We start from the raw sequence: 12,546 nt of genomic DNA on the forward strand, positions 1-12,546 counted from the left end.
ATGCCTTGCCTCCCAGAACAACCAGCCCAGGTTGGATAGTTCTGGGACTTGAGGCCTGTGTTGGGTGGTTCTGGGACTTCAGGCCTGAGTTGGGTGGTTCTGGGACTTCAGGCCTGAGTTGGGTGGTTCTGGGACGCCAGAGCACAGCACTGAGCCCACTGTCCTGGAGACCCCATGGGCCCAGGCAGCAGAGCGCTGGTGAGAGTAGCAGCCCACTTGACAACCCCAATGACGTGTCTGCGCAGCCTGACTAGCTCAACATCGGAGTAGTGTAGGTCAGTGCCTTCGCCATCGGCAGCAGTGAATAAGAGGTGGTCATTTTGATTTATTTTAATATAGCATTTATGTATACACATCTGTGTATTTGAAATAATTTGCTGGGCGATTTATCTTTAAAGTTGTCAAGGTAATACCTAGCCAGGGCTGGATGATGGATTCCTCACCATAATCACATCAAAAGCTTGTCGAAGCTCTGGTTACTGCAGCAGGTGCTGAGTGAGGACAGGGAGACAGAACACTGGCTACTCGCTTCAGAAGACTGTCTGCCTGCCAGCCAGACAGAATTAGTAACAGCAACTACACCTCAACACTCTGAAGAGAGCACGCTGCGTAGCTCTGGTATTTTACTACAGTAGCGAAACCCAACCCTAACCCTAACACGTTTACTCCCAGATGCTCTCTCCCAGAGACTACAACCAATCACTCTCTATCTCCAGGAGAGAATGTTGACCAGTGGCATTCGGCGTGTATCCCTCCCAGGGGGAAGGTGACCACTGCCCACTGACTGCTGTTCATTGTTCCACAGACAGACCCACTGTGTGCCAAGTCAGGCTCGGGTTTCCAGTTCAGACCAGGCCAGGGCCAGAGCATGGCAGACATGCCCCCCTGCTTCCTCAGCTCCTCCCCGGGGAACAGGTCACCTGCCAGGGCCCTGGCTAGCCAGGAAATCCCTAATGGGCCCATGAGCGAGGTAGTGAACTGGTATTCACACTACGTATTCATGCAGTTTAGCTTGTTGTTTTAGATGTGAGCATCTGTGTTTTTCTGTCTTCCAGCTCCCCTCTCCTCGCCACGCAAACGTCCTCCTGCAGCGGTCGACCTTCACCAACAACATTCCTAAGAGCAAGGACCCGCCGCGCTACGAGGAGGCCGTTAAACAGACCCGCAGCATGCAGACCGCTGCTCAGGTGAGAATGTGGAAACAGAAAAGCCTTGAACACACTTAACGACCCCCACAGTCGGCCTGTCATCACCTGGGGTTTGTTCTTCCAGGTTCCCACGGCAACCAGCCAGCATATGGATGACCTGTTTGATGTGTTGATTGAGAGTGGAGGTGAGAAATATTCCTTACCCTTTTGCTTTGGTGAGAGATTTAATACTGTAAACTTGTTCCGCTCAATTGCTGTTCTCTCCTCCTCTTTGACAGAGATATCCCCCTTCGTCAGACAGAACCCCCCCTCCCTGGACAAGCTGCTTCCTGTGACGGCCAGCGTCACCACCCTGCCCATCAACACTGTGCTGTCCCGCCCCCCCCCACAGATCCACATGGCGCGGCCGCCCGGCCCCGCCCCCCCCCCGGCCCCCACCCCCAGCCCGGTGGCTCTGTCCACAGACACCCAGCTGGAGGCCTTCCTGGACGGCACGCTGGCCTCCGATGCAGAGCCACGGACTCTCAGGCTGATGGAGCAGCTGCTGGATCCCCACTCCCCCATGGACACAACGGAGCTGCGCTTCCTGGACTCTGCCCCCGCCTCCTTCCACCTGCCGGACCCCAGCCTGGACAACATGGAGTGGCTGGACCTGACCCTGCCCGGGCCAGCAGGGGGGCTCCACCCCCTGATCTCATCCTCCTCTGGGGTCTTCTCCTCGGACTTCCTGGACTCGCATGACTTGCAGCTAAACTGGGACTGAGCAACGTGAACTTGGTTCCTGAGGCGTGCCCAGACAAGAGCACTGTGAGGAATGTAGGCTAGGCGTCATGTTTTTGTTGTTGTTTTTTAAGTGTGAGGTCCAGGTCTTTCCCGTGTAAAAGCATGAGGGACTTGGTCTTGCTGTGTCAGGCTGTGCTGTAATGCAGTGGTTTGTCTCAGTGTTCAGTGCGTCTCATTCCAGTTCACCTGCCCTTTGGGCTGAATACAGCAAAGCCATGAGGAGGGAGGCAAGTGCCTAATAAAACCCATCTGAGGCCCATGAGTGTGGTACTGTACCTGTGTGTGAAGGTCAAGTGCCCACTTTGGTTTCCTCATTATGTACAGTACCTGTCCTTAGGGATAGGCCCAAGAAGGGACCCTGACCCTAACCCTAACCCTAACCCTTACCCAGTTCTACCACTGTCACTGGTAGTTAGACCTAGCCATCCGTTTCCATACCAATGAATGTAGATCCCTAATGGCATGAAATCAGATTAGGGATAGCATGTACTTCTCAGAGAGAGCTAACCCTAACCCATGAAATCAGATTAGGGATAGATCGGGTTAGGGATAGATCAGATTAGGGATGGATCAGATTAGGGATAGATCAGATTAGGGATAGATCAGATTAGGGATATATCAGATTAGGGATAGATCAGATTAGGGATAGATCAGATTAGGGATAGATCAGATTAGGGATAGCATGTTCTGCTCAGAGAGCAGTGGTAGTAGACTCTGCCCACTGCACACATCCCTATGGCAGCTGTATAACAACCAATGGCCTATTTGAATGTGGAGCAGCTAGAATTACTTGTACATATGCTCCTACACTATTTCCTTCAGAGGAGGCAATGGGAAACAATTGCACAAATTGCATTGTGCCTTATTTTCAATTCATTTAAAGGCGAGATAACATTTTTATGTAGACAAATCTTTTTTTTTATCCTAAGAAAAAATAATACAAAAACAGACAGACAGAGCTTTTAGAAAGGTGAGGAATAAAAGTATTGCGTTGCTAATTGATTATGAATTTATCATTTTAAAAAGGTCCGAAATAAATGTTGCATTTACAGTTTCTCTGTGTCTCTGAGATGGTCTGAGGTTTGGTTCCCACCTCAAACAAAGCTTGTGAGCCGATAGTATATATATATATATAGTATTTACCACGTTGTATATATATATAGTATTTACCACGTTGTACCACAAAGTACAGTATCTCTTTGTCGCGTCTCGCTAGTGATCAGGAGTTGTACTATTGGCTCACAAGCCTTTTTTTTTTGATGATTCGTCTACATAAAAAGTTATCAATATCACGTTTAAAATTATTTGCACAAAAAACATGGGTGGTTAATGCAGATAACAGTCTATATGTACATAGTCTATATGTACATGGGTGGTCTATATGTACATAGTCTATATGTACATGGGTGGTCTATATGTACATAGTCTATATGTACATTGGTGGTTAATGCAGATAACACACATTCATTATCATCTGATGTGTCTAAAGGAAACCCTGCCACCCAAGTCTAGTAAGACTAAGAGCACTGAACCTTGTGTGGTCTGTTGAAAGTAGCTAATTCCATATTTCTGCTTTGTCTGTTTATTTATAAACCAGTTTGTGTCAGAAAACTCTCAATTTTATATGAATTAGACTTTGGGAGACACTATTTGAATCTGTTGGGTTTTCTGCTATGGGGGTCTTGCATGAAATGTAAGGCCAATGTGAGTTTGTTTACCAAACTCCACATAATCATTGCATTACAGGGTTGGCCCAGCACACCACAGCACAGCTAGCCAGGGACTTGTCTTATATTTGACAAAAAGGGCGTCTAAAGCTGACTTCCTGGAGAGGCCTCCATGGCGATGGCGTGCTGGGAGGCTGCACCCACCAGTAGTGGGAGAGCGTTGAGGTCTGCCATTACTCTAATGCACAATAGTGTGTTTTTGGTTCCTTACGACATTCACTGTGATTGCTTTTTTTAGATTTTATAATCTTTCTGATATTCATTGATGACATTTCACTTTCACTGTTATCAAACGACTGCTTGATCAAACACCTTGTGCTGCAAACCTGGATGCTAGCTGGCTTATGACGAGCTGTTTCTACAGTAAGCTAGCATTCAGTGGAGCAGACAAGGTGTCTTAAAATGATTGTGCAGTTGTTTGATGACGAGGAACACAAAATATGTGATCAATGACACCACAAACATATTAGAAAGTGTATTAAAACAAATATGTGATCAATGACACCACAAACATATTAGAAAGTGTATTAATACAAAGAAAAACATAGAGCAAATGTCGCCAACAAGAGGCAAATCACAGAAAGTGCCGGAAGAAGTCAAAAAGGCTATTTTCTCCAGTGCTGTCGTGGTGCTATCCACAACCATCAGGGCTGTGGTTCTGCATGTGCCCACGCCCATACAACTCTAATTCCTTATTAAGGTTATTTCTTTGCAATAATACATTTTTGTTAAATGCACAAAAAATTTATTTACTCATATAAAAGGATACTTGAAACAACTCCCCTTCCATAATAGTCTTTTGAACAATTCAAGTGACATTTAGCGAGATAACCGGAGTAGTGACCACCTCCTACCCGCTGTCCTATCTGGTGATGCCAGAGATGAGTTCCATTCCAGTGACTCCGGTCTGGTGTCCTGTCCCAGCTTCACACTGGGTCCTAGTGGCCGTTGGGTAGCAGGCCTGTTGGGAACGGGCTGAAACAGTTTTTTTTTTTTTCAGAACCGCTGGTCCAAACAACTTCACAAGTGACACTGCACGTCCTAGGGTCCTGAGCAACACACCTGCCGAATATCAACTTCTTAGGGTTAGGTGCGTGGGGTTCCCGGGATAATGGTGAGAAGGATGGACGGGAGGACATGCAGAGAATCAGGACATGCAGAGATTCCTGTCTTTATAGTTAGATGTGAAGAGACGCCAATGGTGTCCCCCAACTTGTGGACGCGTCACCACTGGGTGATCATTCACAAAAGAACATGCACATTGTATAGTGTTATTTCAGGAACTTTAAAAGCTCATAGATACGAGTCCAGCCTAACTCATTTTGGTCATCTCACTCTGCCCTTTACCCAAAAGCCAATCAAAACAGCCTGCAGTTCATCAACAGTTTGAGTTTAAATGTCCAGTCTTCCAAGAAGTGAAAGAATAGAACTAATTTAGCTGAATTTTGAGACAAATGGCATTCTCACTTATTGGTGGTTATATCAAACTGTTTCATTTTACAGTACTTTAAAATGACATGAATTACTAACCTATCTAATTACATACAGGTAGCAATACAATATTGTAGCTACTTAGGAACTGCTGATATTACAGTTTACAGTAGCAGGGTAAGTGGAACAAGGTTTGGGTGAGGGGGCATCCAGGGGTAAGTAGATGTGGCAAAATGGCAGCTGAAGGTTGTGTTACCAAAGCAAGATCAATATCAACATCCCCCCCCCCCCCCCCCACACACACACACACACACACCTCGTTCCAGTTGTGTAATAACCGACACACCATGTAATTAAAGAGCAGATCCAACTACTTCATGAATGTCTATGTGCTTGCATAGTATTCAACATCAACTTAAGGTAAAGCATTATAGTGACATCTACTGGATAAATATGAAATGATTTGAGCTAGTGAGGTTTGTAGACATTCATGATTGATTAACTTCAGATAATCTAATTTCAGTTAGCTTTTCAATTGAAGAGGCTTTTAAACACTATTCATTGCACTATTTGTTGTCCAAAATATGAAGTATCAATTGTCCTCTGTCAAAGTACAACTTACTGTGTTGTATAGAAATGTATTCTTGCCTGAGTACCAGTGCCTCATTTGACTATTCAAACTATTTCAGTCCAAATTTCTTAGAAAGATGTGCTGGACTTTTGATTGGTCAATAGGCCTCATTTGCATATGTCCTGATGCATAGTTAGTATGCCGTATGTATTGCACATACTGTGTAGATATGTTGTATATACAGGTTATACATTTTGTACAAATGTAGCACATCTGAGCTCTTTTGTAAATATCAAGACTGTGGGTTATATGTATAACCACAGTGTATATAGCCTTTTAGTGTCAATAAAAATAGGCATGTGCAATGAGTGAGATTGTTATTCCATTTTGTTCAATGTAATGCATTTATTTTTATATTGTACAGTGACAGTGAAGTGTAAGAACTTTGGGTTCATACATATCCTCCATAAAGTAGGAATTTACACCAGACCAGAACCAGAAACTACAGTATCTGAATTACAAAAAATACAACTTACCCTAATAGCAACTTGCTTGCCTGCCATTTTTTCTTTATGAACAGCATTAAGATGTGTAATGCATACTGTACATACAATATGAATGACTGGTATGGTTGTGTTGGCCTCTCCCCTCCACCACAGAGCACGGTCCTGAAGATCTTTACTGTGTCAGGATGCCTTAAACCTGGTTCATCCAGGTGAGGGTTCGTGTGTTCATTCGTCCCTGAGGGCGAGACTCTCTCCATTCCTGCTCCCTGAGTCTCAGCACTCAGCCCATTACAGCTTTGTGAGTGTGTAGATGGAACCTCGACACTTAGGGCATTTGTGGGTGACATCCCTGAATTGATCCATGCAGAACGGGATAAAGCAGCAACCTGCCACACAGCTGGAATTGAAGAAAGCAGAAATAAACTGTATCATAGAAAACAGGTTCAGTAAGAGACACTGGTTTCCCAACACCAGCTGGACCAAACACCTCTGGTCAATTAAGACAGTGAGGTAAAACCTACCCAATCAGAGCCATCATGATACACACCAGGCAGGCCACACTGCCGACCGAGGTCACGATCTCTGTGGTGATGAACTGTCGACACTCCGGGCATTGTGTTTGGCTGGGGTAGGGAGGAAGCTCTGTTATGTCCAAGATCAGCTTGGGAGCTGTGGAATAGAAGAGTTCAGGAGATACTGCTTTGCTTATGAAAACACATTCAGATGCTTTTTATTTTATCAGATTACAAAAATTATTCAGATTCATGAGATTAAATGATAAAATCCTGTCATGGGAGGACTGACCTGGTGTAGTGGGTGGACCCTCAATGAAGATCACAAAGGGCTCAGGGTAGGGAGGGGGAACAGCCACACCTCTCTGACTGATAGGATTATCTTCAAAGAAGGAAACTTAATGGGTAGAATAGGAATGACTACTTCATTGGTTACTACTGTAGAGAGCATACTGTAGAGAGCATACTGTAGAGAGCATACTGTAGAGAGCATACATAACCATAGATGCAATGTAGACACCTTTCTTTTGAGGTTGTGTTTGTTGTTGGAGAATCTTGTCGTGGCAATCTTGCAGCTCTTTCTCCTTTTCAGCCACCTGACTGAGCTCCTTGTCAATGTCGTCCATCTCAGCCCGCTCCCCCACGCCCCCTCCTAACCACAAACAACAGGGCTTCATGGGAAGGAGCGGGCGTAGCCAGAGACTACAGCACATATTGAGCCAACAGTTACAGTTTTCTCTCTATCAATTTGGCACATTTCTACAAACTAAGGGCGACAACTAACTCATTGTTTTTGTTAAAGCTACAAAACTAAACACACAGTTTAGTAAAAGGTTTCAAACAAAACAATACAGTACATGACCACTGTACATGTAATTCACCGATACTGTACATGTAATTCACAGATACTGTACATGTAATTCACCGATACTGTACATGTAATTCACCGATACTGTACATCTGCACCTAGTAGATGAAGATGGCAACATGTCAAATGTGTTTTATTTCCAGAATCTTTCTGAAGAGTTTTGCATACAAGAAAACATAATTGATAAGACATTTTGTGGATATTAAGTTCTATCAAAAAAGCGGCATCTGCCCCAGTGTGGATACAGCTAATCATGACACCTGTCTATAGTTTTGTTGCATATCTGATTTTAAATAAGATATAATCTAATAACAGAGAAATATTTTATTTTGTGGCAGAATTCAGGCTGTTTTGCACCAGTAAAGTCTGTTTAGATACCTGTGTTAACTGCCTCGAAAACAGTGAATTTACTTTGGAGAAATATTACTTTTATAGATATCGTTATACAAAAACAATTATTATAAACAAAGCTTTACACATTATCTATTGATTAATATGATCAGCTACTATGTGTATATATATATATATATATATAGCTAGCTACATCCACACAGGGTAAAACATGCTCATCAGCAGTCCATTTTTTATTTGAATTCCTCCACAATTTATCTTTTCAAAAATGACCGTTAGTTGGGAGGAATTTGCCAAAGCTATTGAGACAAACTAGAAACCTGAAGTCAGAACCCATCTTTTGGGGGTTCTTATTTGAACAATTTACCTATTAAGATGTGTAACAGGGTATGGTCAGACGTCAATATCAGCACATACAATTTTGGATACTGCACAGTAAGTACTAGACGTGTTCCATGTTCACTCTGAGGCTCGATGACGAGGTTATAAGCAGAACTCTACTCTAAATGCAAGGTTATAAGCAGAACTCTACTCTAAATTCAAACATCCTCTATACCTGTGTGTTTATAGTTAGAGCTGCTCTTGTACTCCTGCAGTATGGCTACCATGTTCCTTCGGTCCATCAGCTGCTGCCTCTTGAAGGAAAGGTGTTTCAACTCCACTGAAATCCTGTCCATCTGCTGGGCCTCAGAGCCAGGCATGGTGAGGCTGAGGAGAACCAAGAGCAGAACTGGGTCATCCACTGAGCAAAGATGCAAACTGCAAGTCTGACAATTATGTGATTGGTACATTCATTGCTATATGTCAGGTTCAGGACAAAGTTTAACCAACCAAATACAAATAGATCCTAAAACTCAGCTCACCCTTTAAACTCAACCAGGCAGCAAATTGAAAGATTACCGTGATGTCAATGGCAACTCCACCCTGTTCTGCTGGCTGCTCCCTTTGTATGCTGGTGGAAAACATAAATGTTCCTCCAGGAAATAACCTGTCCCCATGTGACATATTCAAACTACTGTACTGTACGCTTGCGGCAGTCAGGTATTAAAATGTATCAACAATGCAGAAGTATGGCACCAGAGATTGTTTTAATTTTTTTATTCAAGCTTATGCTCAACTGTATACAACCATAAAACATGAATTATGTAAAAATATCTTAAATGTAAAGTTACAAAATATTCTACATAATTAACAAGTCAGTACTTTGAGACTTCACCAGATAGATCATGTTTGTTACTCCTCACAAGTTGAAAGACACCGATTTGCAGCAATTGCAATAGTTTGCAACGTCTGCCAAGGTAGAGATGCCAAGGTACAGGTATCTGAAATAAGGAAGTTTTTTGCTGTAATCAGGAGCCACAACCATTTTAAATTCAAAATATTTTATAATATGAAGAGACGGGTGGATCAGACCACCATTCACTTTCATTGGTAGTTCAGACACATTTGAATAATCTATGTTGTAGATGAAGACAAAGTGCCTTTGATTCACAAGAGATGTTTTGCGTACATATGTAAACGAGAAACCTGACAGTATTTGCAACTGCAAGTCCAGAGTAACCAAATACAAGTCAGTATTACCCGGCTTGGGTAAATAGCTTGATATAGTCAGTCCGTTGGTTTACTTGGCCATAATTGATGGTTACCAGAACCCGGGGATTAACAAGAACATTTGATATGAGATAGCAGAAGCTGAATGTACCTGTGTTTCATTTCTTCCTGAGTCTCTTCATGAATGTCACTTCATCTCTGTTCCTGATCCCATAGCTAACAGTTTAAAAGAAAAAAACATGTTCAGTGTATACAGTATGGCAATAAGAACAGGAAGCATATCCACTAAAGAGACTTCAAGAATTATCCAACCAGGGCCCATTTTCAGTTACACATTGGAATACAGTACAATGACATTGTTGGATTGTGATATCACAGTATGATGGTAAACTTTGCTCTGGTTTAAAATTGTTCTCCAGCAAATGTGGTCCTCATGACAGGTAGGCTATGTTATGGTAGGATAATGGTGTTTTATAAAATCTTACTCTTTCAGTTTCATTTTATCATCCTCGAGCTTCTCTCCTTGGAACACTAGATGAAAGGTTCTCCAGACATACCTCCTGGACAAAAATATGAGCATTCAGAGGTTTCGAGCTGTCAGCTCATATCTAATTAGAACATTGCAGCTTATCCAGTAAAAAGTTACAGAAAGTGTGTTTGTGTGTGCGTGCATGTGCGTGTGTATGTGTGTGTGTGCGTGTGTGTATAAGCATTACCAGCTGATATATTTCACCCCTCCCTCCCTCTGCTGTTTCAGCTCCATGAATCGGCTGATGGCCTTCTTCAGATCCAGGACTGTGGCATTCTGCACCACAACTATGGCTGAGGAAGATCACAGCACATTCAGCACCAGTACTACGGTACGGCTGAGGAAGATCACACAATCACCCATCTAATTCATCTTTATTACCACATTGAAGGAATACATGTGGTAAAACTTACGCATAATTTCACCGTCCGCCTTCAATATGCGGACAGTCATAGCCTGGCCGTACTCCAGCGCTATCTGTGAATTCACCTCTTCTAGAGTCACCTGTAGAAAAAGATAAAAGGCAATAGTAGATGATGATGTTGATGACAATGGTCTTACCTAATGTTACAACCTAACTGGAAAAATAACACAAAGCTGTACAAATGTTATAGACTAAGCTATTTCTTGACTAGACACAACATCAGGGCTTTATCAGACAGGTTTATAAGAATTAGTAAAGCACCTGAATTGGCAGGTCACAAAGTAAAGGGTCCTGCACAAGCCGGGCCAGCCCCTCCTCAAAAATATCCAGGATTTCGGAGTGTGGCAGTGCCTCTTCATCCTCTTCATCCTCTTCATCCTCGTCCTCCTCTAACCCTAACCCATCCTCTAATAGTGTAACGTTACTCCTGATATCTTCATCTACCAGTCCAGAATCGTCATCATTTCCAGGCAGTCTCACATCCAGTGCAAGGGACTGGATCTGCTCCCCCATAGTTGACCGTTAACAACGTGATGTACTGATTTGAAAGATTATCGATCTTCAGGGTTGATGAATACATCCATGGGTTGACGTGACTGCGGTGTGCGTTGGCTAAAACATACCGAAGAGAAACTAAAAACGCGTGTTAGGAGTTCCACGTTCCGCCACGAGGACGGCTAGATTATTAGTAGATAAGAAACACAGCTATCCTATCTTAAACTTCACAGAAATTAGAATATATTAGATGGCATTTTTGTTCAAAGGCATCCTGATCTCCCAGTGACAGGTTATTTAATTCGTGGGTGAGCACGGAACCAATTGTCTACAGCACTCACTCGCCGCGCTGGTCCATTCTCTGTGTGATCTGGTTTAGTAGCTAGTTCAGTGTGATCTGGTTTAGTAGCTCATTCTCAGTGTGATTGTTTAGTAGCTCATTCTCAGTGTGATTGGGTTTAGTAGCTCATTCTCAGTGTAATTGGGTTTAGTAGCTATCTAGTCCGCTCAGCATGAAACAGACATGAGGAATCTTACGTTGTGATTTGACAGACACACATCATGCTGCTTTTCTGTCCTACATGTGGGAATGTGTTGATTGTCGAGGAAGGCCAGAAATGCTACCGTTTCGCCTGTAACACATGTCCATACGTGCATAACATCACCAGGAAGGTAAATATTTAGCTAGCTACCAAAATAATGCTAGCTAACTGGAACTAGCTAGTGAGCTAGCTCACTTAATTATAACTTTAGTCTTCATCATACACCTAAACGTGATGATGATTTATATGTCATTGTCATGAAACGATTACAAGACTACTCTGATACATGTATATTGTACGTCCATCTTTCCAGGTAAACAACAGGAAGTATCCCAAACTGAAGGAGGTGGATGATGTGCTTGGGGGGGCTGCTGCCTGGGAGAACGTGGACTCCACGCCTGGTAAGTGGGTTAGGGTTAGCTAGACAGTGTGCAAGCAAAGACTGAACATCTTGGTGTAAGTTCACTTGATGCAGTGGGAGTATATTCGCAGTAGATACAGCCATAGTGTTTCAACATCACTCCCATACCTCACAATTTAGTTGATTTTCTCAGAATGTTGTGTTTGATGTTTAACATGTTCTTCTACATTTTGTGTTACATAGAAAAATGTCCAAAGTGTGAACACCCCCGGGCATACTTCATGCAGATCCAGACCAGATCTGCTGACGAACCTATGACGACCTTCTACAAGTGCTGCAATGCCCAGTGTGGACATAGATGGAGAGATTAAAGCCTTCACATCCATCAGGACATCAATTTGAAAACATTAGCCTGCAGAGAACATTTCACGGGTTGTTACTAGATTCCTCCTTTGTATTTACCCCGCCCCTAGTTACAAGTTCACACATATTGGGGTTTATTGGGGTGGCCACGAGGCTAGTGGCCTGATGCAGAGGCTCTGAAGGGTGGGCTTATACAACATATGTATTATTTAATAGCTTTTTTCTTAATGAACAGGTTTGTTTCACAGATTATGCATTATAATGCAATTGTTTGTTTTGGGGATTGGTGGAATATGGCTTCAGGTTACACATTATCTTAATCACAGTTTGAAATGAAAGAATGAATTCATGTACTATTTTATTATTAAAATAGGAACAGCACTA

The 12,546-nt window shown here is 42.9% G+C and overlaps 3 protein-coding genes across 5 annotated transcripts in view; 2 read left to right on the forward strand and 1 right to left on the reverse strand.

Annotated features, from left to right (window-relative positions):
• Window positions 1-2,116, forward strand: part of mrtfbb (myocardin related transcription factor Bb) — a 43,623-nt gene extending 41,507 nt beyond the window's left edge. For 2 of the 3 annotated variants that reach the window (XM_084438286.1, XM_084438287.1), the window contains 4 exons: window positions 806-970; window positions 1,056-1,187; window positions 1,273-1,333; window positions 1,427-2,116. In XM_084438286.1, the coding sequence (XP_084294412.1) occupies window positions 806-970; window positions 1,056-1,187; window positions 1,273-1,333; window positions 1,427-1,911 (843 nt within the window). In that variant the 3' untranslated portion in view covers window positions 1,912-2,116. The remainder of the gene's footprint in view (window positions 1-805; window positions 971-1,055; window positions 1,188-1,272; window positions 1,334-1,426) is intronic. The other variant, XM_084438288.1, reaches the window with a different exon arrangement.
• A 6,925-nt stretch (window positions 2,117-9,041) lies between these two features.
• snrnp25 (small nuclear ribonucleoprotein 25) lies at window positions 9,042-10,988 on the reverse strand. Its single transcript, XM_084438297.1, has 6 exons — window positions 10,663-10,988; window positions 10,391-10,481; window positions 10,165-10,270; window positions 9,934-10,008; window positions 9,600-9,664; window positions 9,042-9,219 (listed from the first exon to the last, which is right to left on the reverse strand). Exons 1-5 carry the CDS (start codon window positions 10,912-10,914, stop codon window positions 9,607-9,609), a joined length of 582 nt encoding a protein of 193 aa, XP_084294423.1. The 5' UTR covers window positions 10,915-10,988; the 3' UTR covers window positions 9,042-9,219; window positions 9,600-9,606.
• Window positions 10,989-11,264: 276 nt separating this feature from the next.
• Window positions 11,265-12,539, forward strand: polr3k (polymerase (RNA) III (DNA directed) polypeptide K). The gene is made up of 3 exons (XM_084438298.1): window positions 11,265-11,568; window positions 11,752-11,839; window positions 12,043-12,539. Exons 1-3 carry the CDS (start codon window positions 11,458-11,460, stop codon window positions 12,168-12,170), a joined length of 327 nt encoding a protein of 108 aa, XP_084294424.1. The 5' UTR covers window positions 11,265-11,457; the 3' UTR covers window positions 12,171-12,539.
• Window positions 12,540-12,546: the final 7 nt, after the last annotated feature.

Source organism: Borostomias antarcticus (genome assembly GCF_949987555.1).
Source record: "Borostomias antarcticus genome assembly, chromosome: 5".
Taxonomy (NCBI): Eukaryota; Metazoa; Chordata; class Actinopteri; order Stomiiformes; family Stomiidae; genus Borostomias; species Borostomias antarcticus.